Here is a 21,817-nt window from a genome sequence, read left to right on the forward strand (position 1 = left end):
AACTAATAGATGTTCTAAACTATTTATTAGATCAAGTTACTTTATTGTATACAAAATATATATTAGTGCATCCTAAACTGTTATGGCATACAGGACATTTGATCGTTCCTTTCAATCTATTATAGTTTTGACATTCACAGAATATGCTCTAATTCCTTATTGGATTCATCCTGTTTCTGTTCATATTTACAAACCTCTGTAACTTTGTTATGTATGTAAAGTGTTTATCTTGCCACGAATTTCATACAAGTTTACGTGCATTGAAGGGTTTTCCCATTGAATAAGGTCTCTGACACTCTTCTCTATCTCCCTCGTCTCTTTCATCAAACCACACATGCAGAATCCTAGGCCACTCGAACTGAGAACGATTTGGATTTTCAGGTCTTCCTCCAGTTCAGAAGCTTGAATTTTGTCAATCAGTTCTCTAGAATGTTGAAGAAAAGAAATTGTAATCCTCTCCATCTCATCTTCATGTACATGCAAACCCCTGTTCTCATTTGTATTTGCCGATTTTCCTAACTCGAGGTCACAATTGATATCCCTTCTTTTAATCTCTTTGTCTAGTGCTGCCAGTGACTTTAGGGAAGTAATCTCCTTTAGACTATTTATTGAAGTGCCAATTAGCTTCCTGAAAAGGTCTAAATCTCCATCCATGCTTTCTTGGTGCTCCTTCCAACCAACACCCAAATTGTTTGGTACTTGTACAAGGAATTCCATTGCATGAGTTGCAAAAAATACGAGCTCTAACATCTTTGATAAGGATTCGAGAAGTTTTGCATAGCTAGAGCTATGAAAAGGTATGAACCAAAAGTTAGGTTCGACCTCAGCTGCTCCCTTGAGCTTACCAAGTGCATTAACTTGAATCTTCAGCATCTTTTGTTTCTCCTTTGTCTGCTGCCTGCTTGTACTGTTGACACAAAATGACATTGATTGAACACACTCATTAAGTGCCATAAAGCTTTGGGATAGTTGAATTTTGGATAGACCAGATGCTCTTGTTGGTTGTAAGAGGAGCTCTACCATGACAGAACAAGTGAGCCCAATGAATGCCTCTGCGATTCTCACAATGGCAAACTCAGCTGGAGGACCATAATTTTTCCTACCTAAGATTATTAATGCCCCGATGACTGCTGATGTAGCACCCACCTGGCCATACATCCTACTACTCCTTAGGAAACTGGTGAATATGATCCAAGGGAGAAGGGATAAAAACTTGATTTCAAGGAATCTTTGGAAGAGAAAACAGCTCAGGACTCCATATATGGACCCTAAAACTGTACCCTGTGCTTTAAGGTTTGCAACCTTGAAGGTTGCTTCTCTCTCAAACGCCATGCCAACAGCCACAGTTAGTCCTGACCAGTGTCCATTCTCTTTGCTAAATATCATTCCGAATAACACCGCAAGGCCTAAAGAAACTGAACATTTGAGTGCTGACATGAGCTTTTCATTACTCACTCTCACACACCAATAGTTCAAGAACTTGCTTCTGATGCACGCTTCTTGTTTTTGTGTGATCACTGATTCCTCAAGGTTGGTTACCTGTTTGTTTATAGCACCATTCCTTATTGGCTGATCTTTTCTTAGTTCACTGTGAATGAGTTTCAAGTTGAACAGAAAGAACAAAGATTGCAGATCATCTTGGGTTGAGAAGATTGGTAGAATTAACTTGTCATAAGTTATACTCTTGGTTTCAAAGACCTTTGATGAATCACTGTACATAGAGCACTTGGGGTGTTTTAATATTACGCTTGTGTATTCTTTTAGGCTAAGGAGGATATTGCTGAGCTCATGATCTGCCACTCTAACAGGAAATGAAGGGGTGGTTGTCAGAGCCATCTCCATTCCTCTTAAGAATGTATCTATAGCTTGTAGTCTATTTATCTGGATCTTGCCATTGGACCGTAATAATCTCCATCGAGGTCTCTCCCATTGCACGCATGCCTATTCATAAAAGAATTCAATAAAATGACCAGACAGCACAAGCAAAGTTTAATTTTACGGGGATTAAAGAAGTGATGTTTGTGACTGATCAAGTGTGAGTCATATGCTCTTGTTAGCACCAAACTACTGAGCACTAAGCTACTAACTGAGTCAAACCTCTGAAAATAATTAAGTAGCTTACGTGCTCGTGCTTGATGGTTTGGAGAAGAGAGCTTCCTGTTTGGCTCAAGGACTTTGCCTGAGTAAGAGAAAGAAAGGCCATTGCGTTGTTTTCAGCACAAAAGGCCTTAACATAAAGGTTAAGCCTCTGTGAAGCGTTTTCACTGAATAGCTTGCAGTTCTCTTCTACCTGCGACGACATTAGAAATTTCATTAACAGTGCTATATGGTCATTGAATACTGTAACTCACATATGTAATATGATCTTTAGTTGCTACGTCTGTATAATTGTGTATTTTGGAAAGGTCCTCAAGTTGGTTTTCATGATGTATGAAGTCATGATCTAGGATGGTTCAAAACACTAGGAACTCATTCAGTCTACCGAATTCATCATTAGTTTCTCAAAGAAAGCCTGTAAAGTTACAAGCTGGCCTCTATAGAAATTGGTAATTCGGATCCAACTTCCGCTAAAATTTCCACTAGCAGATTGATGATTTGAACTCGTCAAAATTAGTAAGTTAATTTCCTCTTCAACTTTGATATTTTCAAAACAGTTGTAGAACGATGGATCTGCATTTCAGAGGGGAAAGAACCTTTTTCCTTGTATTTGATTTAGCATGCATATTTAATACTTTGATTACTCATTTCCCACAATTGTGCCTTTCCTGCTTATTATTATTGTTGTTGTTACTCGATCACATTGAGTATTAAATTGGATTTGTCACTCAAAGATTTGATGAAACTTGACAGAATTAAGACAAGAACAAATTCTGAGAACAATGAAAAAAGGTCAGCAAAGGAATGATATGGAAGATAGCTAACTAACCGCAAATCCAACTTTTGGCTGAGCCACGCATCTCCAACCATTCTTCACATATGAGCTTCTGTCTCCCTTTCTAATCTTTAGTTAGCCAGGTGATAAAACTGTGCTCTAATGGAGTAATGGTTTTCTATATTTCCCTACCCTGCAAGTTCTCTATCAGGTATTTTGTTCGTAATAAAGGTGATAGGTATCCAGAAGACTGTAAAATCACTATCACATCAGGCGGTAAATAGAATGCAGCGAGGCACTGGAAATGTCATGCTAAATACTGTTTTGCTATACAATCTACATTCGTGTGGTCACCAGTGTAGCACAACATAAAAATATACCGCGCGACATTCTCTTTATAGTATAACATTTCCGTTAATTTAAAGCTTCAACCATTGGAGCACACTTCCGATTCCCGATCCCTATCCCATGTGATATGGTTACATGATTTTGTCAGCAGCTACCATCCCTAACTCTCATATGCGCAACTGTCCTAATTTGCATTCGTAGTTCTAGACTTCTAGTGGGATAGCATTGACAATGAATATTATGGTCATCTACCAATAAAAAAAAAGAACAAATTATTTCCAAAGTCACAACAGATTTACTCTCTACTCAAAAAGAGTCGAGAAGTGTCGGAGGCTTAGAAATAGCACAGGAGATTAAGTTGTAGAAATGAACTAATAAGTACCTCGTAGCATGCGAGGCGAGGGAAGGGAAGCAGCAATGCCATCACAGAAGCAAAGGCCCCAATGACCGTACTGGCTGCTACGTGTACTGGATGAAGTACACCTTCAGCAGAAGTCACACCGTATAGAATAACTATCTGAGCCAGTGCAATCCGCTTAGCTATAGCGTGTGTGGACTCAGGCAGTACGATAACAAACGTGCTCAATGTCACTGCAATGACAATAGTAGTAACGGAGAACCTTGCAGGTCCAAGCACCCACAGACTGAACATAGCAGGAAGCACCCCTTGGACAGTACCGTAGACGGCATTCCAACTACCACGCAAAGCGTCACCAAGAGTTGCTTCGGATACAATAAGGATTACAGTCACATATGATAGAGCTGGGAATGCTAACATGTGCTGGAGAGTGAGTGGACCAAATAGGGTAATGCAGCCTACTACGGTGCACGCTAGTCCAGTTCGAAATGCCGAGCCAAGGTGTGACCTCAGTATGGATCGAGTTCGATCACTCATGGTTATTGCTGGCATTGTGTGGCTAGTCCTGAGACTGGTTTCGAGGCTTCTACTGAAGGAAGTTTCAGTAATGGAAGCATGGGTCTGTGCCTTTGTAGTAAGACTGTAAGAGGGGAGGGGTGGTCCTACTTCTTTCCTTTCTATGGTCTTTGGTGTGGGATCCATAATATTATTATCATTATCATAATTTCTCTAGCGGGATTGTGGTTGTGATTTTATAAAGATAAATGTGGCTGTATTGAAGATGATGTAATATATACATAAAAACTATATAAGTATATACTATATAGGCCATGCACTTTGTCAAAAAACCATAAAGAACAAAAAAAACTGTGAAAGAATGGAAAGGCCTAGCCTCTAGATGATAAAACTCAAAAAAATTCAATTCTCAAATTGTTGCTTGTATTAAAAACACATTACATTTTTCCAGTTGCTCAATTATGGATATGAACTTATAGCTTGTTATTAGTTGTTGGACATCTTGCACCATAATTTATAAATCAAATAATCATTCCGGAATTGATAGTCTTTTGGAAATTCTAACATGGATTATTGTAGATATCATTTAAAATTAAAAATACAAAAAAAAAAATACAAAAAAAAGTATGATATATGGAACCTGAATCGATGACAATTTTTGGAACACAAATGATGGTTTTAATCCACAAAAGAATTTATATCAACCTGTCTAACTTGAAAGTTACATGGTTAAAGTTGATATAATGTACAAACCAAAAAACCATACTTGAAATAAACAGATTTTAATTTTTCTCCAGAAAAACATGTACCTTTCAACATGAAAAGTTTCTTGTTCTACAATTCCATCAAATGGAGAAAATTAAATGTCCTGAAACCACTATTTTCATTATAATTTCCATGCGTATATGGACAGTAAGTCAAAAACCCTTACAGTGGTCCAAAATTCCAAATTGATGGACAGCAGACCTTAATAAAAAAGAAGTAACTAAGAAAATTTTATTAAGTTTGTGGCATCTCCACTACAGTTTTGCAGAGTTACTTTGTATGCGATGATTGTGATCCTTGAGCAGATAGAAGGGTCAATAGCAACAGAAAACGGCACCCCCGCCGAATTGAATAGTAGAGAAGTTAGGTAAAGACAAGTAGCACCATATGAATCCTGTGCTGAACTTTTTGAATTTGAGGAGTCGTCCACAACTCCACATACACATACGGCCATACAGGCCCATGAGACCAAGTGTTTATGGATTCAACACACACACCCCACTATGGAAAATGCTAATTGATGCTGAAAAACACTCGAAAATTAGGTCTTAACTTCCCAATTAAGTCATCATCAATATAGTCCACATAAAATTCACCACGTATGGTGCGGTCTGAGACAGGGAATGTCTTTTAGCAAGATAGATTTGATTAAATATAAGGTAGCAATAGCTTCTGTAACCAAAAGGCAATGGATTAGGGAGATTGTCCTAATACGTCGTTATGCTCATATTGGTCAATTCATAGGATTTAGTACCATAGATTTTGTAGAGACAAATTTTCTTGTCGACAAACTTCTGAGTAGAAATTTAAAGAGAATAATTAGGTAAGAAGCGTCAGCATCAGTACGACACTAGGACGTAACGATGGCCACGTAAAATAGTAATTCATAGGCATGCTACATTTGCTACTGGAAGATAATATGAAAACTTAAGGTGCATAAGTGAAGATCGGTAACCTTTTTGACAAAGAGTGTCCCAACTCCTAAGCAGTAAGCACCTCGATCTGGGCTCAATTTAAAACACCTTAGACCCAAAAGTGAAAGAACGTGAAATTCTTTTTAACACAATCCGCCCAAAGGATCTGTGTTTTGACTGTATTCAAACTAACGCAACCTTTCAAAGACTCCTGTACTTCCAAGTTCCAACTGTAGGCAAACAAAGAAACAATTTATATAAATTACAAAGACCCTACTTTTAGCTGTCGATGAGCACTTGAAACTTGACAAAATGGTAAACCCAACTACTCGATCTGCTGCAGAAAGAGATCTCTAACAAAGTAACAATATAGTTTATACGGAACAACAATATGATTACTTTGCTTGGTACTTAAAAGAAGAAGAAGAAGAAGCATATATGACAATGTGAAGAGCAGCAGTACGTGCTCTAATTGTGGAAGCAGACTCGAACAAAAGCTGACCAATGACAGCTTAAGCATGTACAAAATTGGGCCAACTATCGCCTTTCCAGTGGTGCATACCACAAAATTTCACAGTCCAACAATAGTATCAAGATGCACTTACACAATGCATCTGAGAACAAGTTCGGGATCTTATAATATTATGACAACATATGCAAGTTATCTATGGAGATATATTGCTTACAGACCCCTCGAACCCGAGATTTACATTTCAAAAGCACGGATATCACAATGAATGAACTCTATCAAGCCTAGGAGGCACCTGATTGCAGTTATGGTCCTTCTATCTATCCAACATGTTTGTGCATAACGGTATAGATCCATACCACATTGCCCATTAGGAGAAATGTTTACTTCTGAGAACGGGTGCGAGGCAGAAACCTAAGCCGGGGGGAGAATCGCATTTTGGGCTTTGTCTTTGACAAAACAGATTTCTTCTCACTTTGGGAACATCCATCAGCCTCTGACATCTCACCTGCCACAGTATTAACCAATTATAATTCTTATAAAAGGCTTTGTTAAAACCTTCTTTACACGAAGACTAGTATTGTTTAAAGGAATTCAATAGAGGCATCCCAATCTCTGTTGTGCTTATGACTGGCCAGAACCAAGTTCTAGGATTATGAATCACAAGGCCCATGCAAATGCACAACAGCCAAGGATCATCAATGATGGTACTTATAGAATCGTATGTAGTCATTATTAATTTTATATATCAAGATTTCAGAAATTTCGCAATCACCTTCACTTTTAGGGATCCTAGTGTCGTTGGACATTCTTTGTTTTTTCTTGCTTTCTTGAGCTAAGGATATGTTAACGTCATCATCTGAAGCTGAAGAGAGTGGTCTCTTCCTTCTTGGTTCTTTAGTCTGCAGCATGACATGATTTTCTCTGGTGGAAACCGTACTTGTGTCTTCAGCTAATGTTCTTTCTTCCAGTCCCTTGTTGACTTCTATTATCACACTTCTTGCTTCTTTCTGTGTTGCCGAACGAGTTAACCTTGATGTGTAGGCAGGACCCTGTACCTTCATTACTTCAGCGGAGGATTTCTTTTCAATCTTATCCTTTGAATGTTCAATTTCTTTACGACTCAGGCTGGAATCTGAACCTGGGTCTTGAGCCGATTTACTTTCTTGCAATCTGTTGCTAACTTCCACTGTCCCTTCTCTTGTTTCTCTTTGTATTGTTGAACGTGTTACTCTGGGTGTATGGGTAGGACTACATAACTTCATTTCTGTAGAGGAGGATTTCAGGTCAACTTTATCATTTGAAAGTTCGATTCCTTTCTGAATTGCCGAACGAGCCAACCTGGTAGTCTTCAAAGGGGTTTTCAATTCTATCTCTGACAGTGAACAAGCTAAACTTCTTTTCACTGTGTGATTAGCAATCGAGGCTGGTTCCTCTAACCTGTTCTGCATCACTGCATTCTGCAAACAGTTGTTTGAAGCATCCCTTCTATCGGAAGTAAGTACTTCTGCATTTGTCAAAATGACTGGAGCCATACAAGCTTCTAGACTCAAGGTAAGGCCATCCTTCATGGATGCCTTCTCCTGGCCAGACAAGCTAGTCACATCCAACGACATAATAGTAGCATGCTTCACGGGGGTGCTCTGAAAAGCACTGGTGAAACCCTCTCTTTGAAGTAAGGAAGCCAGGGCTGCACGAGCACCTAGAGGGCTCAGATGAGGCCTACCGAGCTCCTCGTTAACAGACTGAGGAGGTGGAATGTTTTTAGTCTCTAGTTGTACTTTCCTCTGACTCCTGGTGGTCCTCCTGGAGTTATTCTGGCCATGAGGCGCCTGACCATGTAGAAAGCTCATTTCTGTTGCAATTTTTCTATGCCCAACTTGTCCTGTAAGATCCACTGTGTTTAAAACAAAATGGTTCAGTTTCTTGTGAATAGTTACTAAATATAACTAAAATTCTAACTTCCACCAACACGTTTAGGTTGTTCATAAGAATCGGATTGTATACCTTCTTTGAGTTCAAGTGGATAAGCTTCTGAGCATCCTATCCTGGACATATCAGCTGATTTGGTGATCTTCTCTATCTGCTTTTCCAGGGGGTCAGTTTTAGAAACTGTATCCTCGAGAAGGGAGACAAAGGCTGATACACCTAAGGCGTTAACGGTTTTCACAGACTTCAAAAACTCACTAACTATTGGATGGCTGTCAACGGCATTAGTAGCCAACCTCATGACTGAGCTAGCTGGGACAGTTGCAGTCCCTTCTTTAAGGTGAAGATAGAGCCACTTAATCTCGAAAGTACATCTACACTGGTTCCTTTTTGAGTGTCTTACCCTATGCACCTACAAACAGGATCAAGATTGTTACTTTTGTTAGCATGACACACAATCTGATGCTTGATAAAGACAAACAATGAAGTTGATCAAGAACCAACAACTGTAGATGCCTACTAGGGTACTAACTAGGACAAAAGAAATCATAAGCAACACCTTTGGCCTCCATATAATCCAGAAATGTTAATTGAGATTCTTGAATAATGAAAATGGTGACAACCCTTTTATGAAGTTATGAACACCAAATCTCCCAGAAAAAACCGACACAAAAACTGTTTTATTTCTCACTAACAACGTAACAGTTTGTGGAAGCATAAGCCTCAAAAGGAAGCATTCATATCATTATATGAACACGCAGAAAAAAACACACAAGACATTCTTCTCGATAAGAGAAAAGAAATATTTTTAAGGACAAGAGACTAAGACAACTCACTATTCTACATTCCAAAATCAACATCCAAATCCACGAAAATAGAAATGTGAAACTGAACCACGTCCATACCTTCAAACTCCAAAACGTCACGCTTATAAGCCCTACATATTTTAAGCTTTTACATAGAATTACATATTTTAAGCTTTTACATAGAATCACATATTTATTAGAGATCAGAATTTCCAGATTCATTTGGATTTTGCGTGGAGGATGGATGCACACTGATCAAGTTTTTCAATTTAAGATATCCTTGAGACCATATCTGACACAACTTTATATTTGGAATTTTGGATCTATCTCGAAAATTTTCACAAGCTAAAAAGTACATAAAAAATGATGTGTATTTGGAGCACATTTAACCCATAGAGTCCGAATTTGTGGACAGACTTGTCCACAAACAGCACATTTCTATTGGTTAAACCAATTTTCAGTCAGTTTAACAGTTTTTTGGGCAGTAACACAATTTTTTTGGGCAGCCACTCCACCAACCAGAAGCTGAGGTCTTGTGGACAGCAAACAGTTGCCTGTCCACAAACTTATTCTGTTAATCCATATTATGCCCAATACACACTTATATAGCATGCAAGGTATGAGTAATGCGTGGTCACGCAGATAAGGACATGGATACTGACATGGTGACATGGGTACATAATATGACACGGAATTTTTAGAAATATTTGGGATACGGGTACTGGTATCTTCTCTATATTGCTAATTTTTTTTTCCATAAAACAAGTATATATTTATCTTTTTACTGATTGCCCGATGAGAGTTTTCACATTGAGCAGGATTAATTTATTTCGTGGCAGACCTTAAAGCACCAAATTTTTTTCTCTACTTCCTATCTTTCTAATTTCCTTTTGTTTTTTTTTCTGTAGATTGAAGAACAAGTGACCAACTGTTATCTGACAGGTATTGCTGTCGTATTGAATCTGACACGGGTACGATGGCCTAGGCAAGGTATCCGGGTTTCATAGGGCATGACCTTTCCCCATGTCCCTCATACAAGGCGTAAGCCTTCAAAGTCAAAGGAGACTCACTTATAAAGGCGATTTCTTTGTGATCCTCAACCAGAGAGAAGTTCCAGGGTGTACTCAATGAGCTAAAGTGCTAAACCACAGCCCTTCTTACATAAGATTTTTTATTTTATAGGTAAAAATCATAAAAAAAAAACAATCAAGAAAAAGTGTAGTTGAGATGACATATGCAATGATACAAAAATTTGTAAGAACCTCACTTGATTCTCTAGAAAAAAAATTGCAATTCCCATAGGAACCCACTTAAAACATCAAATAATGAAAAGAAAGACTTGAAAGCTCCTCAAGACCTGCAGATCGCAAAGACAAAAGACTACGAAAATAATATCTAGTAAGTTTTATCCCCATCATCTCCCAAAAGAGTACCTCCACATGGTAATGTATAGCAATTCATATACAGATGAATTTGGTCTAGTGAAAATTCAAGTATGGCTCAGATGTCACTAAATAAATCATACAAAAATAAGGAAAAGTAAATATTATAAAAAGGAGCATAAATTTTTTATCCCAAGAAAATGGTCATTGCAACCATTAACATGCGGCTAATACGAATGAGATGAATCTGTAAGAGGAAAACAACATTGTAATTGACATTTTATTAAGTAAAGTTTTCTTTTGTAGCGGGTCAACATTAAGTTATAAATACATTTCAGAAATGATTTGTAAAATTCGTGCATGATATGAGAATAAAATGGCAAATTGTTAATCTTACGAAGAGGAAAACTCTGAATTTGATTGCCCGAAGAATACAATGTGTTCAAGTACTAAGATTATGAAATGAGTCTCTCCCTATTTGGTGTGACCCAAGATAAGCTATAAGAAGAAAGAAAGAAGCAAGAAATATTTAGGAGGCAGGGGTAATGATTTCCTTCTGATATTTACAAACAAGGATTCAAGATAAACAATCTCATGAGTTCTGGTTATTAAAAATTCAAAATCCAACCTAAATAATGTTACCATTGATCATAAATTCTCTAATAGGTCTATGGAGAACATGGGAAAAAATATAGCAGAGAGGGTTATCAGCTACTCATCAATTACTCCTGAAAACAAACCCTATATTCTCAAAGCAACAGAATCCAAGGCTACTCCAGAAGAAGGTTTATGCATTAAGAACATCCAGACCTTGAGCTGTCATCAGATTGATTAATGGATAGTCTCTTTTCTTTTGATTAGTAAAATAATTTCTATACATTATCAAAGAAAGTGAACAAAGTAAATAGGTAGGAAGCGATATCCTACATTACAAGTACAAGAGTAAGAGGAAGAGGAAGCAAAAGTAAAATAAAATACAACAGTGGATATTCATCGTCAAATACTGTTTTGATGTATGCGTCCACAACTGTCATGATAGTTCAACAAACAGTCCTGCTGAAATCATCATTAATTTACTGAGGAGACATTTTGAGTTATCTTTGTTTATATTGTTTTTTCATGCTTTGATTCTTTTTTGTTGCAAGTAAAGTTTCAGCTGTTACTAAAAATAATCAATACCTGTTTAATGTTCAATCTAAGAAACGTACCTTCTCGACCTTGGCATCATAGAAAAGGATTCCAAACTGTGTTTCTTGACTAGCAAGAACATGCTCTCCTACTTTTATATGCAGACACTCATCACCCTGAAGAGGAGTCGAGCGGAGACGAATACGTCCCTGGGCTTCTTCCTCGGTGAAAATAACCTCTTCACAGACCTGGCCTCCGAAGTCCACAAGGAGACCAAAGTTGGTAGAGGTATCAGAACTGTGGAAACACAATAGAAGTTATCACTCATTTGGAGCCCAGCAACAGTGCTATAACTATGAACAATCCAAACAGATAGAATTTACTAGCAATACTTCAGTTGGCTTCACAGTAGCTTATGAAGCAATGGCCGAAACTATAATACTATAGTGCAGCTGTGCAGGTGCTTTATTAGTCATTTCCTATATTATAATTACTATACATGGGGAGTGGTATCCGTGAGCGTATATGGAAGCAAATCGGCCTCGAATTCATTTATGTTATATATTTTACAAACATTGTAGTTCGGATTTTATCTGAACCATAAATCACAGAAATCACAAGCCATAATTAAGTGGCTGTTTCTGGTTCCGACTGCCAACTAATGTCGAGGGGAAAAAAGACTTTCCATTGCCCATTGCGAGGACGCTCCTTAACCAATATTAATCTACTTTCAACTATTTCTACTTTTATTTATAAGTTTGCCCATTCTAGTTTCTATAACACATCAACTCTTAATTTCAGAGGGAAAAAGTCTGAGTTTTCTCAGCCCACCTTTCTGAAGTATTTCTGTTAGTTCAGAATGAGTTGCCTCTTCAAAATTGTAATGCTACTTTTTGTGCCTCTTTCAAGAGCTTTTTGTACCCAGATATCGTTAGAAACCATTCCCTTCACACATAAAATTTAACCGATGTAATAATTACATCATCTTGTGAATATTAGCAAAGCGCTCCTACAAAGTGCCTCTAGTTCCTTTCAGGCAAGTACCCCACATGATAGCCAAGGGTACCATACTCAGAAACAGCTAACCTTTGAAGAATAGGCTCCCCACTATATGATACTTGATAACTAAAGCTCTTTTCCAATTCAGTATAGAATTTCTTTTTTTTTTTTTTTTTTTTTTTTCGGTAAAATTCTATTAATGAAATAATAAAGATTACAAGAATAACAATTCATCAAGCGTTCAAGTATCAAGAAGCTACTTGACCTCACTCAAGCAGTCAAGTTTCCCCAAGACCCCAAGTTACAATAGTTCACTCATCTTATAAGCCCATCCTGATGGCACATAAAATTTAAAACGTTTGCACCTCTAAACAAAGGGCTAGCACATGCCCAGTTGAAGAGACACTCTATTACCTCCCCTATCAACTGTGCTTGTCCATTTATTTGTGTTCAAAGACCCTCGAGCTTTTCTTCCTTCCATAGTATCCACACAATAGCGTTTAGGAGATGATCACAAGCCAATTTCCATTGTTAGAGACTGGACCCAAAACGATATTCTTCCCTAAAGCATCCTTGATATGTGATGGTGACACCAAAGCAATATTGCAAGATGTGTAGAATGTTTTCCAAATTCCAACGATGTGACAAGTGGAAGAAGGTGATCCACATTTTCTTCCACCACTTCGTAACATGAGTACACATTATCAAAATTCATGCCCCTCCGATTCAAGTTATCAATAGTTTGGATCCTACCTCCTATCCAAATATAGGGTCCCAAAAAAAAAAAAATTAATAAACGACAACAACAACTCTAAACGAGATGGAATTCTTCCAAAAATGCTTATATGGATCATTAGTGATCCTCTCATTTTCCTCTAGCACACCGAAGCAAATTCCTTGGCCATAAACTTGATAAAAATTTCGTGAGAATACTAACCCACACCTATACTCTTTTATCCACCTCTGAAAGTTACACCTATACTCTTTTATCCACCTCTCAAAGTTACTATCCACTTGATATATTGCATATAAGAGATCTCATATTTCCCAATCTCCCAAACAATAAGTCTCCTCCTAAGTGTCACATTTCATTTTACGCCATTAGCACCCCTTTTCATATAATCCGAAACGAGAGTATCTGTTAGAAGCAAGTAAGTAGATTCCACATTTCCACCAAATTGTTCAGTAACCAAGGTATCCCCCAGCCCAATTGTCTTCCCTAAAGGAGATGGTTTATCTGTTACTGAGAAGAAAATAAATTCCTTAAGCAAAAGTCTCCCACCCACAAAAAAAATCCTCCAAAAAAGGTTCCTTAATCAATTACTTCATCTTTCTTTCCCCATACTTCTCCTCCACCGCCCTTCTACATAAATGCTCTTCTTCTTTGGCATACCTCCAAAGCCACTTCCCAACAAAGTGAGATTCATGAGCAACACATGCTTACAACCAAAACAACCATTTTCTTTATGAACGCACACCCTATCCGATTTGACAAAGTGAATCATTGACTTGTCACCCTTGCTACCCAAAAGGAAATGTCTGAACAACTTTTCCACGTGCTTCAAATATTTGAAAATGATTGCACCATCTTTTTCACAATACTTTTTGAATATCTCATTGTACCAGGGTCCAGGAATATATAATATATATAGCTCAGGACGTTTAAGGGAGCCCTAAATCCCTAATACCTCATTGTGCAAACCACGATAAGTTTTTTTTTCTTCTTATACTTCCTACATTATTTTCTAAATTCTCAGTTTTTTTAGCTATGTAGCACATGGAATGAATGTCAGTATAATGCATAGACATATTCTGTACAAACCATTACTCAAAGACATGCAATCAACCAACCCACATATGCATTTTGCATTTCAGTGAAAAGTTGAAAAGCCATCAATAATTTGAACAAAGAAATGCAACATTGGTTAAAAAAAGCACCTTAAAGAGACTCGGCATGGGTGCCAAGAAGAGTCTTCTTTCCTCATGGCTTCAAGTTCAACACCATCATCTGCTTCTGATGATACTGTGCTCATTGCTTCCCCAAGTTAGAAAACAAGCTCACCCTCAAAACCCCAAGTTGAAATAATGGAGACACTGTCAAGTAACTTCTGTACAGTGAGCAGCCTCGAGATTCGTGAAAAGAATATTCATCGTTGATGTTTCTAGGCCCAACATGAAAATTGATGGATCATACTTATATGGGCTTTGCTCATTTGCTGGGCTTGGGTCCATGAAGGTTTGATTAGATTGATGATTGATCACAATTCACACACACACCCCAACCCCATTGATCTGTTGGTGGTGTGGTCGTGGTGACTTCAAAAAAAAACCACCTAAAGTATGATCACACTACTTCATATAGTTTTTAAAATAACTAGCCTCTTTGTACGTGTCTCCGCCACGTTAACCATCTCTGATTTTATTATATTTTTCATTAATTTATGGACATGAAAACCATTTTACCTAAAAGACAAAATAAAAAATAAAACAAAAAATGGCATGAGTTGTAATATTCACAAAATTGGGAAAAAAATTAATGACGTGATGAAATTCACTGTTGAAGCCCTCGTTTTCTTTGAAGAAGTTAGATGTTTATATAGTTTTTTTTCGATAAATCACCATGCGAATATATCAAGTCGTCCATGTAATAATTAAAATAGAAGTCCCCAAGTTAAGTAGAAGGTTCCCATATCAGTTACCAAAAACAAAAAGAAGGTTCCCCCATTTCGTTTATTTAGGCGGTACATGCCAGTGTTAGGCGCAAACCTGCCATGAACATTATTCTGCTTTCTAAATTTTTTTGTTTCTAAATCCTAATATTTCCATTTCTCACGAAGTTTCCAAATAATCCTAACATAAGATCGCAATTAGCTTAATTAGGCTACATCCAGCATCTTAATATGAATGGTACGGTCTTTTTTCTCCTATATTTTTGGGTTAATTTGACTAAGCTATCAACGTACAAGTTGTTCATGGAATGAAGTCGTGGTGACCCAAAAAAAAACAACAACCAAAACAAAGAAACAAAAAAAAAAAACTAATAAGGGTAATCTTCCCAAAACGAAAATAGAAATATTAGAAATGGTAGAAATGGTATGTTTACCAACGGACTGTCCCTAGGCCTATATAATGAAAGCATAGCATGAGTAAAGCACAATCAATCACATATATAGGTTTCAGTAATAAAATTTTCTACCCAATTTTCTTGTGTACGTGGGATATGGCTAGAGTTGCTGTTGCTGTTGCTGCTTTTTGTATCCTGTTCCTTGTGGTGCTCGCTGCTGGTACTTATAATAAGCTAGCAAATAGTGTTGCATGAAGAAACTCTTAATTAAGGAAGATTTATGTTTTTTTGTACTATCTTATATGCATGCATACTTGGTTTACTAATGTACGTGTATGGTTGCATATATATGGTTTTGTTCCTTGCAGAGATGGAAGTCGTCTTATCACAGGAAGTTCACAAGTGTTGCGAGACCATACATTTAGATCATTGTAATAGTCATCACGATACCCAACGTTGCAGTAACCTTTGTACGAGTGGATGTGCAAAAGGTGGAGTTTGCAAGTACAACTGGGGATGGCATGGAAAGTGTCATTGCTACTGTTAGCTCGCTGAAGGCATGAACTATAAAGTTGTTTTGGCTGTTTTTCCTTTTCGGCGATATATATCGTTAAGCCTTTTAAATTTCACAGAACTATATATATATAGCGGGAGCTAGTTTTCTTTGTGTGGATTGGATGTTGATTAATTCTATGCTTCATCTAACCAGTATAAAAAATCTGGGGCCTCTGCAATAGTGATTCGGTTTCTGTCACGCTGGCACTTCTTTAAATAGCGTCTGTCACAGGGGAAATCACTTACTGACGCACCAAAATTGTTTTATTTCGTTTTCTATCAAGCCCACTTAATTGGTTTTGTTGGAAAAAAACGTGCCGTGCCACATGCATAGTGGCTAGTTAATTATAAGAAATACATTAGATTTTTTTTTTTTTTTTTTTTTTTTTTTTTTTCTAGTCAACTGCAGTTTATTGGATTATAAATTATTACGTGCATATTGCATATGCGCACACCCAAGCTAAAACATCCTATTAGCTTAGGATTGAACCTATATACTATCCATGGAATGATCAAGACGTTTGGGTGTTGTGCATAACTGCATGCCAAGCATCTACCAAGAATAAAAAACTATCCATTGAAATTTATGGGTGACAGTGTGACACCCTGATGCAAGTCAAAATCAATAATAGTGATGGAATTCCAAAGTTTTAGCCTATATGAGATTTTAGAAATTATTTATTTTATGTATTTTTGTTATTTAGGATTTTATGGTGTTTTTAGAAGTTTCCAAAGTTGGTTTTAAAGTGTTTTAAATACACGAAAATTAGCTTATCGATTAATGAGAATTGTTTAGATAAGTGTTTTCTTTTGTTTATCTCCTATATTGGTATTTTATTAGTGGAATCAACAAGTTTTAGATGCCTTTCAATTTTCAAATAAGTTCTTTGTGAATTTCAATTGATTCGAAGGAAATTCGTCGAGTTTAAGGTAACGTTATTGTAATGTTCAACTGATTCGATAGAAAAACAATAGTTTATCCACCACGCGCTGCATCGGTTGGTATCAAGAGTAGGGCAGGGAATTGGGTCGGGTCTGTTGGATTCGGGTTCGGGTTCGGATATATTTTTTGGGTTTTTTTTTGAATTTTTAGTGTTATCCGATCGGGTTAGTTTGGTTCGGTCGGATTTGGATATTAAATTTCGGATATAATCGGGTTTGGATTCATGTTCGGATAGTATGAAACTATTCAGATTCGAATATAACCATATTTGACCCGATCCCTGCCCTAATCAAGAGCTTGCGGTCATTTTCTGGTGAGTTTGTGTTGCTAGTTATTTGTTTATAAATTTTTCTAAGAAAAAAAAAATGGGTAACAAAGATCCAATTTATTTTATTGGAGAAGAAGAAGAGGTTTTTGTCAATTAGGATTTACCACAACAGTTTATGACAAATATCCTGATAATGAAGAAATTCTTGCTTTAAGTTTTGTGGATCTGAATTTGTCTATGGAGGATAAATCTACTTGTGAAAGTTTTGCGCAGTTGTTTTTATGTGATAGAAGAGTATTGTTTGACGATTTCAAGATCCATTCCTAGAGGGCTTTGAAGACACAATTATGTCAAAGAATCATTGCTTTGTTTTAGCGATAATTTTTATCGTGCAAGTTATGAAAATAGTTACTTTCGACAAGCTATATATGGATGTTAGAAAGTATAATGGAAAAATTTGAGGAAGACCACAGTATATCTGTCGGGGGAATGATGCAAGTCAAAATCTATAAGATTGATGGAATTTCAAAATTTTAGCCCATATGTGATTTTAGAAATTAATTATTTTATGTATTTTCGTTATTTAGGATTCGAAGGTGTTTTTAGAAGTTTTCAAAGTTGTTTTTGAAGTGTTTTACGTAGTTTTAAGTCCATTAAGGTAGTAGTATTAGTATCAATTTAGGGGTTTTCTGGATGTTTATATTTATGTTTTGGAGATTTTTGAAGCCTATATATGTGGCTTAGAGTTGTAACACGAAAATTAGCTTATTGATTAATGAGAATTATTTAGAGAAGTGTTTTCTCTTGTTTATCTCCCATATCTTGGTATTTTATTAGTGGAATCAACAAGTCTTGGATGCTTTTCAATTTTTAAATAAGTTCTTTGTGAATTTCAATTGATTCAAAGGAAGTTCGTCGAGTTTCAAGTAACGTTATTGTGACGTTCAACTGATTCCATAGAAAAATAATATCCACCACGCGCTGGATCACACCCCCAATTAAAGGTGAGTGGAGTGTCCAGGAGATTGATAGCCTTATTGAAGCCGAAAGGAGATTTTTTTTGCCCGAGTGTCGGCCCTGACTCAACTTATATAGGCAAGCTAGACAATTTCAATATGAAAAACAATGAAGGCACAACTAACCACCGTTGAAACAAATGCATCAAATTATAAAATATAGTTTAAAGAGCAATGGGAGGTCCAAGTGAGGTGATTTAAGGGGACTGGGTATCACCTAACTATATACTAGAATAACTGCGATACAATGGGGCGTGAGCGGAGGGTGGAGAAGAAAGAGAGGGAGAGTTGTGGAAGAGAAAGAGAAAGAGTTGGGTTTGGTTGAGGAGGGTTATGGGCCAAGGAGAGTCAGAGAGAGAGAGCAAGTGAAGAGGGGTGTGTATGAACGGGGGAGTAGTGGTGGGAAAGGGGTTTGCTGGGGAGAGAGAGAGAGTGAAGTTGTGAAGAAGATGAGAAGAGAGAATGAGGACAGACAGAAACCTACCAAATAGAATTTTGGGCCACACCCTCCCCAGCGTAGATGTTTGCTCCGCTCACTTGATTACTCCCTTGATCTCGTTACAGACCAACAAAGAAAGGTATGTACGTCCATCTCTGTTTTTTATTATTCTAGAGTTGATGGAAGGGTCTACTTCATCTCCTCATGTTCCAAGAGATGGAATTTCCATATCTTGGAGTGCTCTCTTCTCCAATCCAAATGCTATAAAGAATACCTCTAAAAGTGGTCACGCTTGAGCATACTCTTGGATTCGCTGAGATCCATCTTGAACTCAGCCAAGAAGGTGTAGAAGCATGGAAAGATGTTATTGTTGGGTTCTTCTTGGACAAAAGACTATCTTTTCCTTTTGTCAAGAATGTTCTAGAAAGAACTTGGAAGTTGAAAGGTAGTATGGAGATTACCTCAGACAAAAATCTTTTTTACATAACCTTCTCAATGGCTGAGGATAGACAAAAGGTTTTAGATGATGGACATGTATTCATAGCAGGCAGAATCTTTATAATCAGACCATGGATTGAGGAGATTGAAGCTCAGAAAAATAAGATTTCTAGAGTTCCTATTTGGGTTAAGTTGTCAAATGGACCAATTCAAAGGAATTATGGACTCTTAATTGTCTATCTTATTTAGCTAGTCTTCTTGCACGACCTATGCATGTGTATGGATAAGGCTACAACAAAGAAACAGAGGTTGTCATATGCAAGACTTTGCATTGAAATCCCTAACACTTTTCACTTTTGACTATCCAAGTTCTGTCGACATAAAAATGAAAAGGAGAGAGATTCATGTACGTGGAGTTGAATATACATGGAAGCCTTTGGCTTGTTCTAAATGTTCGAGGTTTGGGCATGTGGCCAATAAATGTATGAACAATTGCACCATAGCATGGGTAACTAGATAACATGCAATAAAAAACAGTTGAGGTGGGTCAAAGCAATGGTGCAGTGCTTAGGAATTCGGAACAACGGAAACTAATGAACCAGCAAGAGAAAATATTATTCCGCCTATGTTTGTTGATGAACTAAATGAGGGTGATCATGATGATGGTGCTGATCCTGCCATGGGACTTCAGTTAGCCACTTAGCCCTATATGTTCCTTCGACAGCAACTCCTATTGCTAATAGGATTGGTGAAACTTCTATATATTCCTATAGGAAGGAGGCCACAAGACACAGAATAACGGCAAAAAGTGTCTCGTAAAAGAAACCCGGCCCTGTAAATGCTAGACCCCCTTCTCAAACTAGCCCAACCAGTATGAATGGGAGAACGAGTTCAGGACAAAAACGTTTTGCTTCTGGAAGCTCGGGAGAACGTACATATGACAGAAATAAGCAGCAAGTCTCAGACAGTGGTTCTACTTCCAAAAGAACTGAGAATGGAAGGCAAATCACACAGAGTGATGACTCTACAAGCTCTCAGAGAGTTGGGTCTTTATCGTTGAGGGACTATAGGAATGAGCACAGTGTCTCGGGATTTCAATCATCAGGTTCTGTAGGGGAAGGAAAGCAACAAAGCTCATCTTTTTTCAACTTTGAAAGGCTTTCCTTTCAGGTTCTCGCAGACAGCGAAGAAGAATTGGAAGATGACATATCAGAGGAGGAGACTAGCGAATATTTTAATGAACATATTGAAAAAGATGCACCTGGGGCACCAAAAAACAGAGAGGCGGTATTCAAAGCAAAGACTAGATTGAGCTCAAAGGAGAGCTATGGATGAGGCTATCCCTACTACATGCATAAGGAAATGACATCTCTCATCCAAAGAAGAGATCTAGGGGTAGGCCAAAAGGCTCGAGTAAGAACAACAAATCCCAATCATCATCTTTATGGAAATGACAAAGTTTTGTGTATGGAACATACGGGGCTTAATAATGACCATAAGAAAGCAAAAGAAGTGAATAAGTTTAGGCCGGCTTTCAAATAAGATTTGTGTTTTGGGTCTGCTTTTAACGAAAGTGCAAGAAGTAAAGAGTGCTTATATTAGCAGTTTATGTGCACCTAGCTGGAAATTCATGAGTAACTATAGTTGTGATTCTAATGGTAGGATATCTATGGTTACTTTGGGATGAGAATTACAAAGTTGCAAGAATCGGCTCAATTTTTACACTGATGAGTTTTTTTGTCATCAGAATTCTCAAGCTTTCTTAGTCACTTTAGTGTACACTAGTAACAATAGAAGTGATAGGTTAGGCCTATAGAGGGATTTCATTTGTCTGCAAGTCACTGTGGAAGGGCCATGGTGTTTGTTAGGAGATTTTAACAATGTCTTGTTCTCACATGAAATAGTTGGAGGAGAAGTTGTACACCCGAGGGAGACTACCGTTCTTAGATTGCCTTAATAATTATGGACTCTCTGATCTTAAATCTGCAGATCACTCCTCGATACTTTTACACTTGATTGACACTGAGAAAAGACATCTCCCTTTTCGATTATGCAATTTATGGGCTTTGCATGATGATTATGAACAAGAGGTAAAACAAGTATGGGATACACAATTGTATGGCACTCCAATGTACATCTTATGCCAAAAACTGAAGATCCTCAAATCCAAGTTAAAGTTATGGGCTATAAAGTACTTGTCTGAGCTGAGTCACAGAATTGAAGCAGCAAGAGGAGAGTTGAAGGATATATACAAATACAATTACAATCCTATCATTTAGATGTTTCACTTTCAATTCAAGAAAACGAATCTAGGGTCAAACTAAGCAAGTTGATTGAAATGGAAGAAGTGGATCTTAAGCAAAGGGTAGACTGTAATTGGCATGTCTTCGGGGATAGATGTAATGCTGAAAAAAGGAATAAAAGCTTCATATGGAGCATACAAGACAAAGAAGGTATAAAACATACACCACAAGAAATTTAAGGAAGTTTTAAAATCATGCCGCTTTAATTGTAGCAAATGATATATTGAAGAAAATGAAGCTTTATTTTCAACAAATTTTAAAAGAAGTGAGAGATTCTCCAAAAACACGAATTCTACTAGAAAGGT

The 21,817-nt window shown here is 37.3% G+C and overlaps 2 protein-coding genes across 2 annotated transcripts; both read right to left on the reverse strand.

The window, feature by feature from the left end:
• Positions 1–97: 97 nt before the first annotated feature.
• Positions 98–4,260, reverse strand: LOC147488812 (uncharacterized). Its single transcript, XM_086570090.1, has 3 exons — positions 3,603–4,260; positions 2,123–2,290; positions 98–1,941 (listed from the first exon to the last, which is right to left on the reverse strand). Exons 1-3 carry the CDS (start codon positions 4,128–4,130, stop codon positions 208–210), a joined length of 2,430 nt encoding a protein of 809 aa, XP_086426216.1. The 5' UTR covers positions 4,131–4,260; the 3' UTR covers positions 98–207.
• Positions 4,261–6,292: 2,032 nt separating this feature from the next.
• Positions 6,293–14,800, reverse strand: LOC147488813 (uncharacterized). The gene is made up of 5 exons (XM_086572968.1): positions 14,425–14,800; positions 11,568–11,784; positions 8,250–8,583; positions 7,018–8,139; positions 6,293–6,750 (listed from the first exon to the last, which is right to left on the reverse strand). Exons 1-5 carry the CDS (start codon positions 14,517–14,519, stop codon positions 6,626–6,628), a joined length of 1,893 nt encoding a protein of 630 aa, XP_086429094.1. The 5' UTR covers positions 14,520–14,800; the 3' UTR covers positions 6,293–6,625.
• Between the last annotated feature and the right edge of the window lie 7,017 nt (positions 14,801–21,817).

This window comes from Coptis chinensis, chromosome 7 (assembly GCF_015680905.1).
Source record: "Coptis chinensis isolate HL-2020 chromosome 7, ASM1568090v1, whole genome shotgun sequence".
NCBI lineage: Eukaryota > Viridiplantae > Streptophyta > Magnoliopsida > Ranunculales > Ranunculaceae > Coptis > Coptis chinensis.

Bases quoted from the DNA above. Each gene is read 5' to 3' on its own strand.
- LOC147488812 (XM_086570090.1), bottom strand. From the start codon at position 4,130: ATGCCAGCAATAACCATGAGTGATCGAACTCGATCCATACTGAGGTCA. The intron at 2,291-3,602 runs GTACTTATTAGT...ATGTCGTCGCAG, and splicing joins CTCGCCTCGCATGCTACGAG to GTAGAAGAGAACTGCAAGCT. The intron at 1,942-2,122 runs GTAAGCTACTTA...TTTTATGAATAG, and splicing joins AAACCATCAAGCACGAGCAC to GCATGCGTGCAATGGGAGAG.
- LOC147488813 (XM_086572968.1), bottom strand. From the start codon at position 14,519: ATGAGCACAGTATCATCAGAAGCAGATGATGGTGTTGAACTTGAAGCC. The intron at 11,785-14,424 runs GTGCTTTTTTTA...GTGTTTCCACAG, and splicing joins CCATGCCGAGTCTCTTTAAG to TTCTGATACCTCTACCAACT. The intron at 6,751-7,017 runs GTGATTGCGAAA...ATACTGTGGCAG, and splicing joins TAGGATCCCTAAAAGTGAAG to GTGAGATGTCAGAGGCTGAT.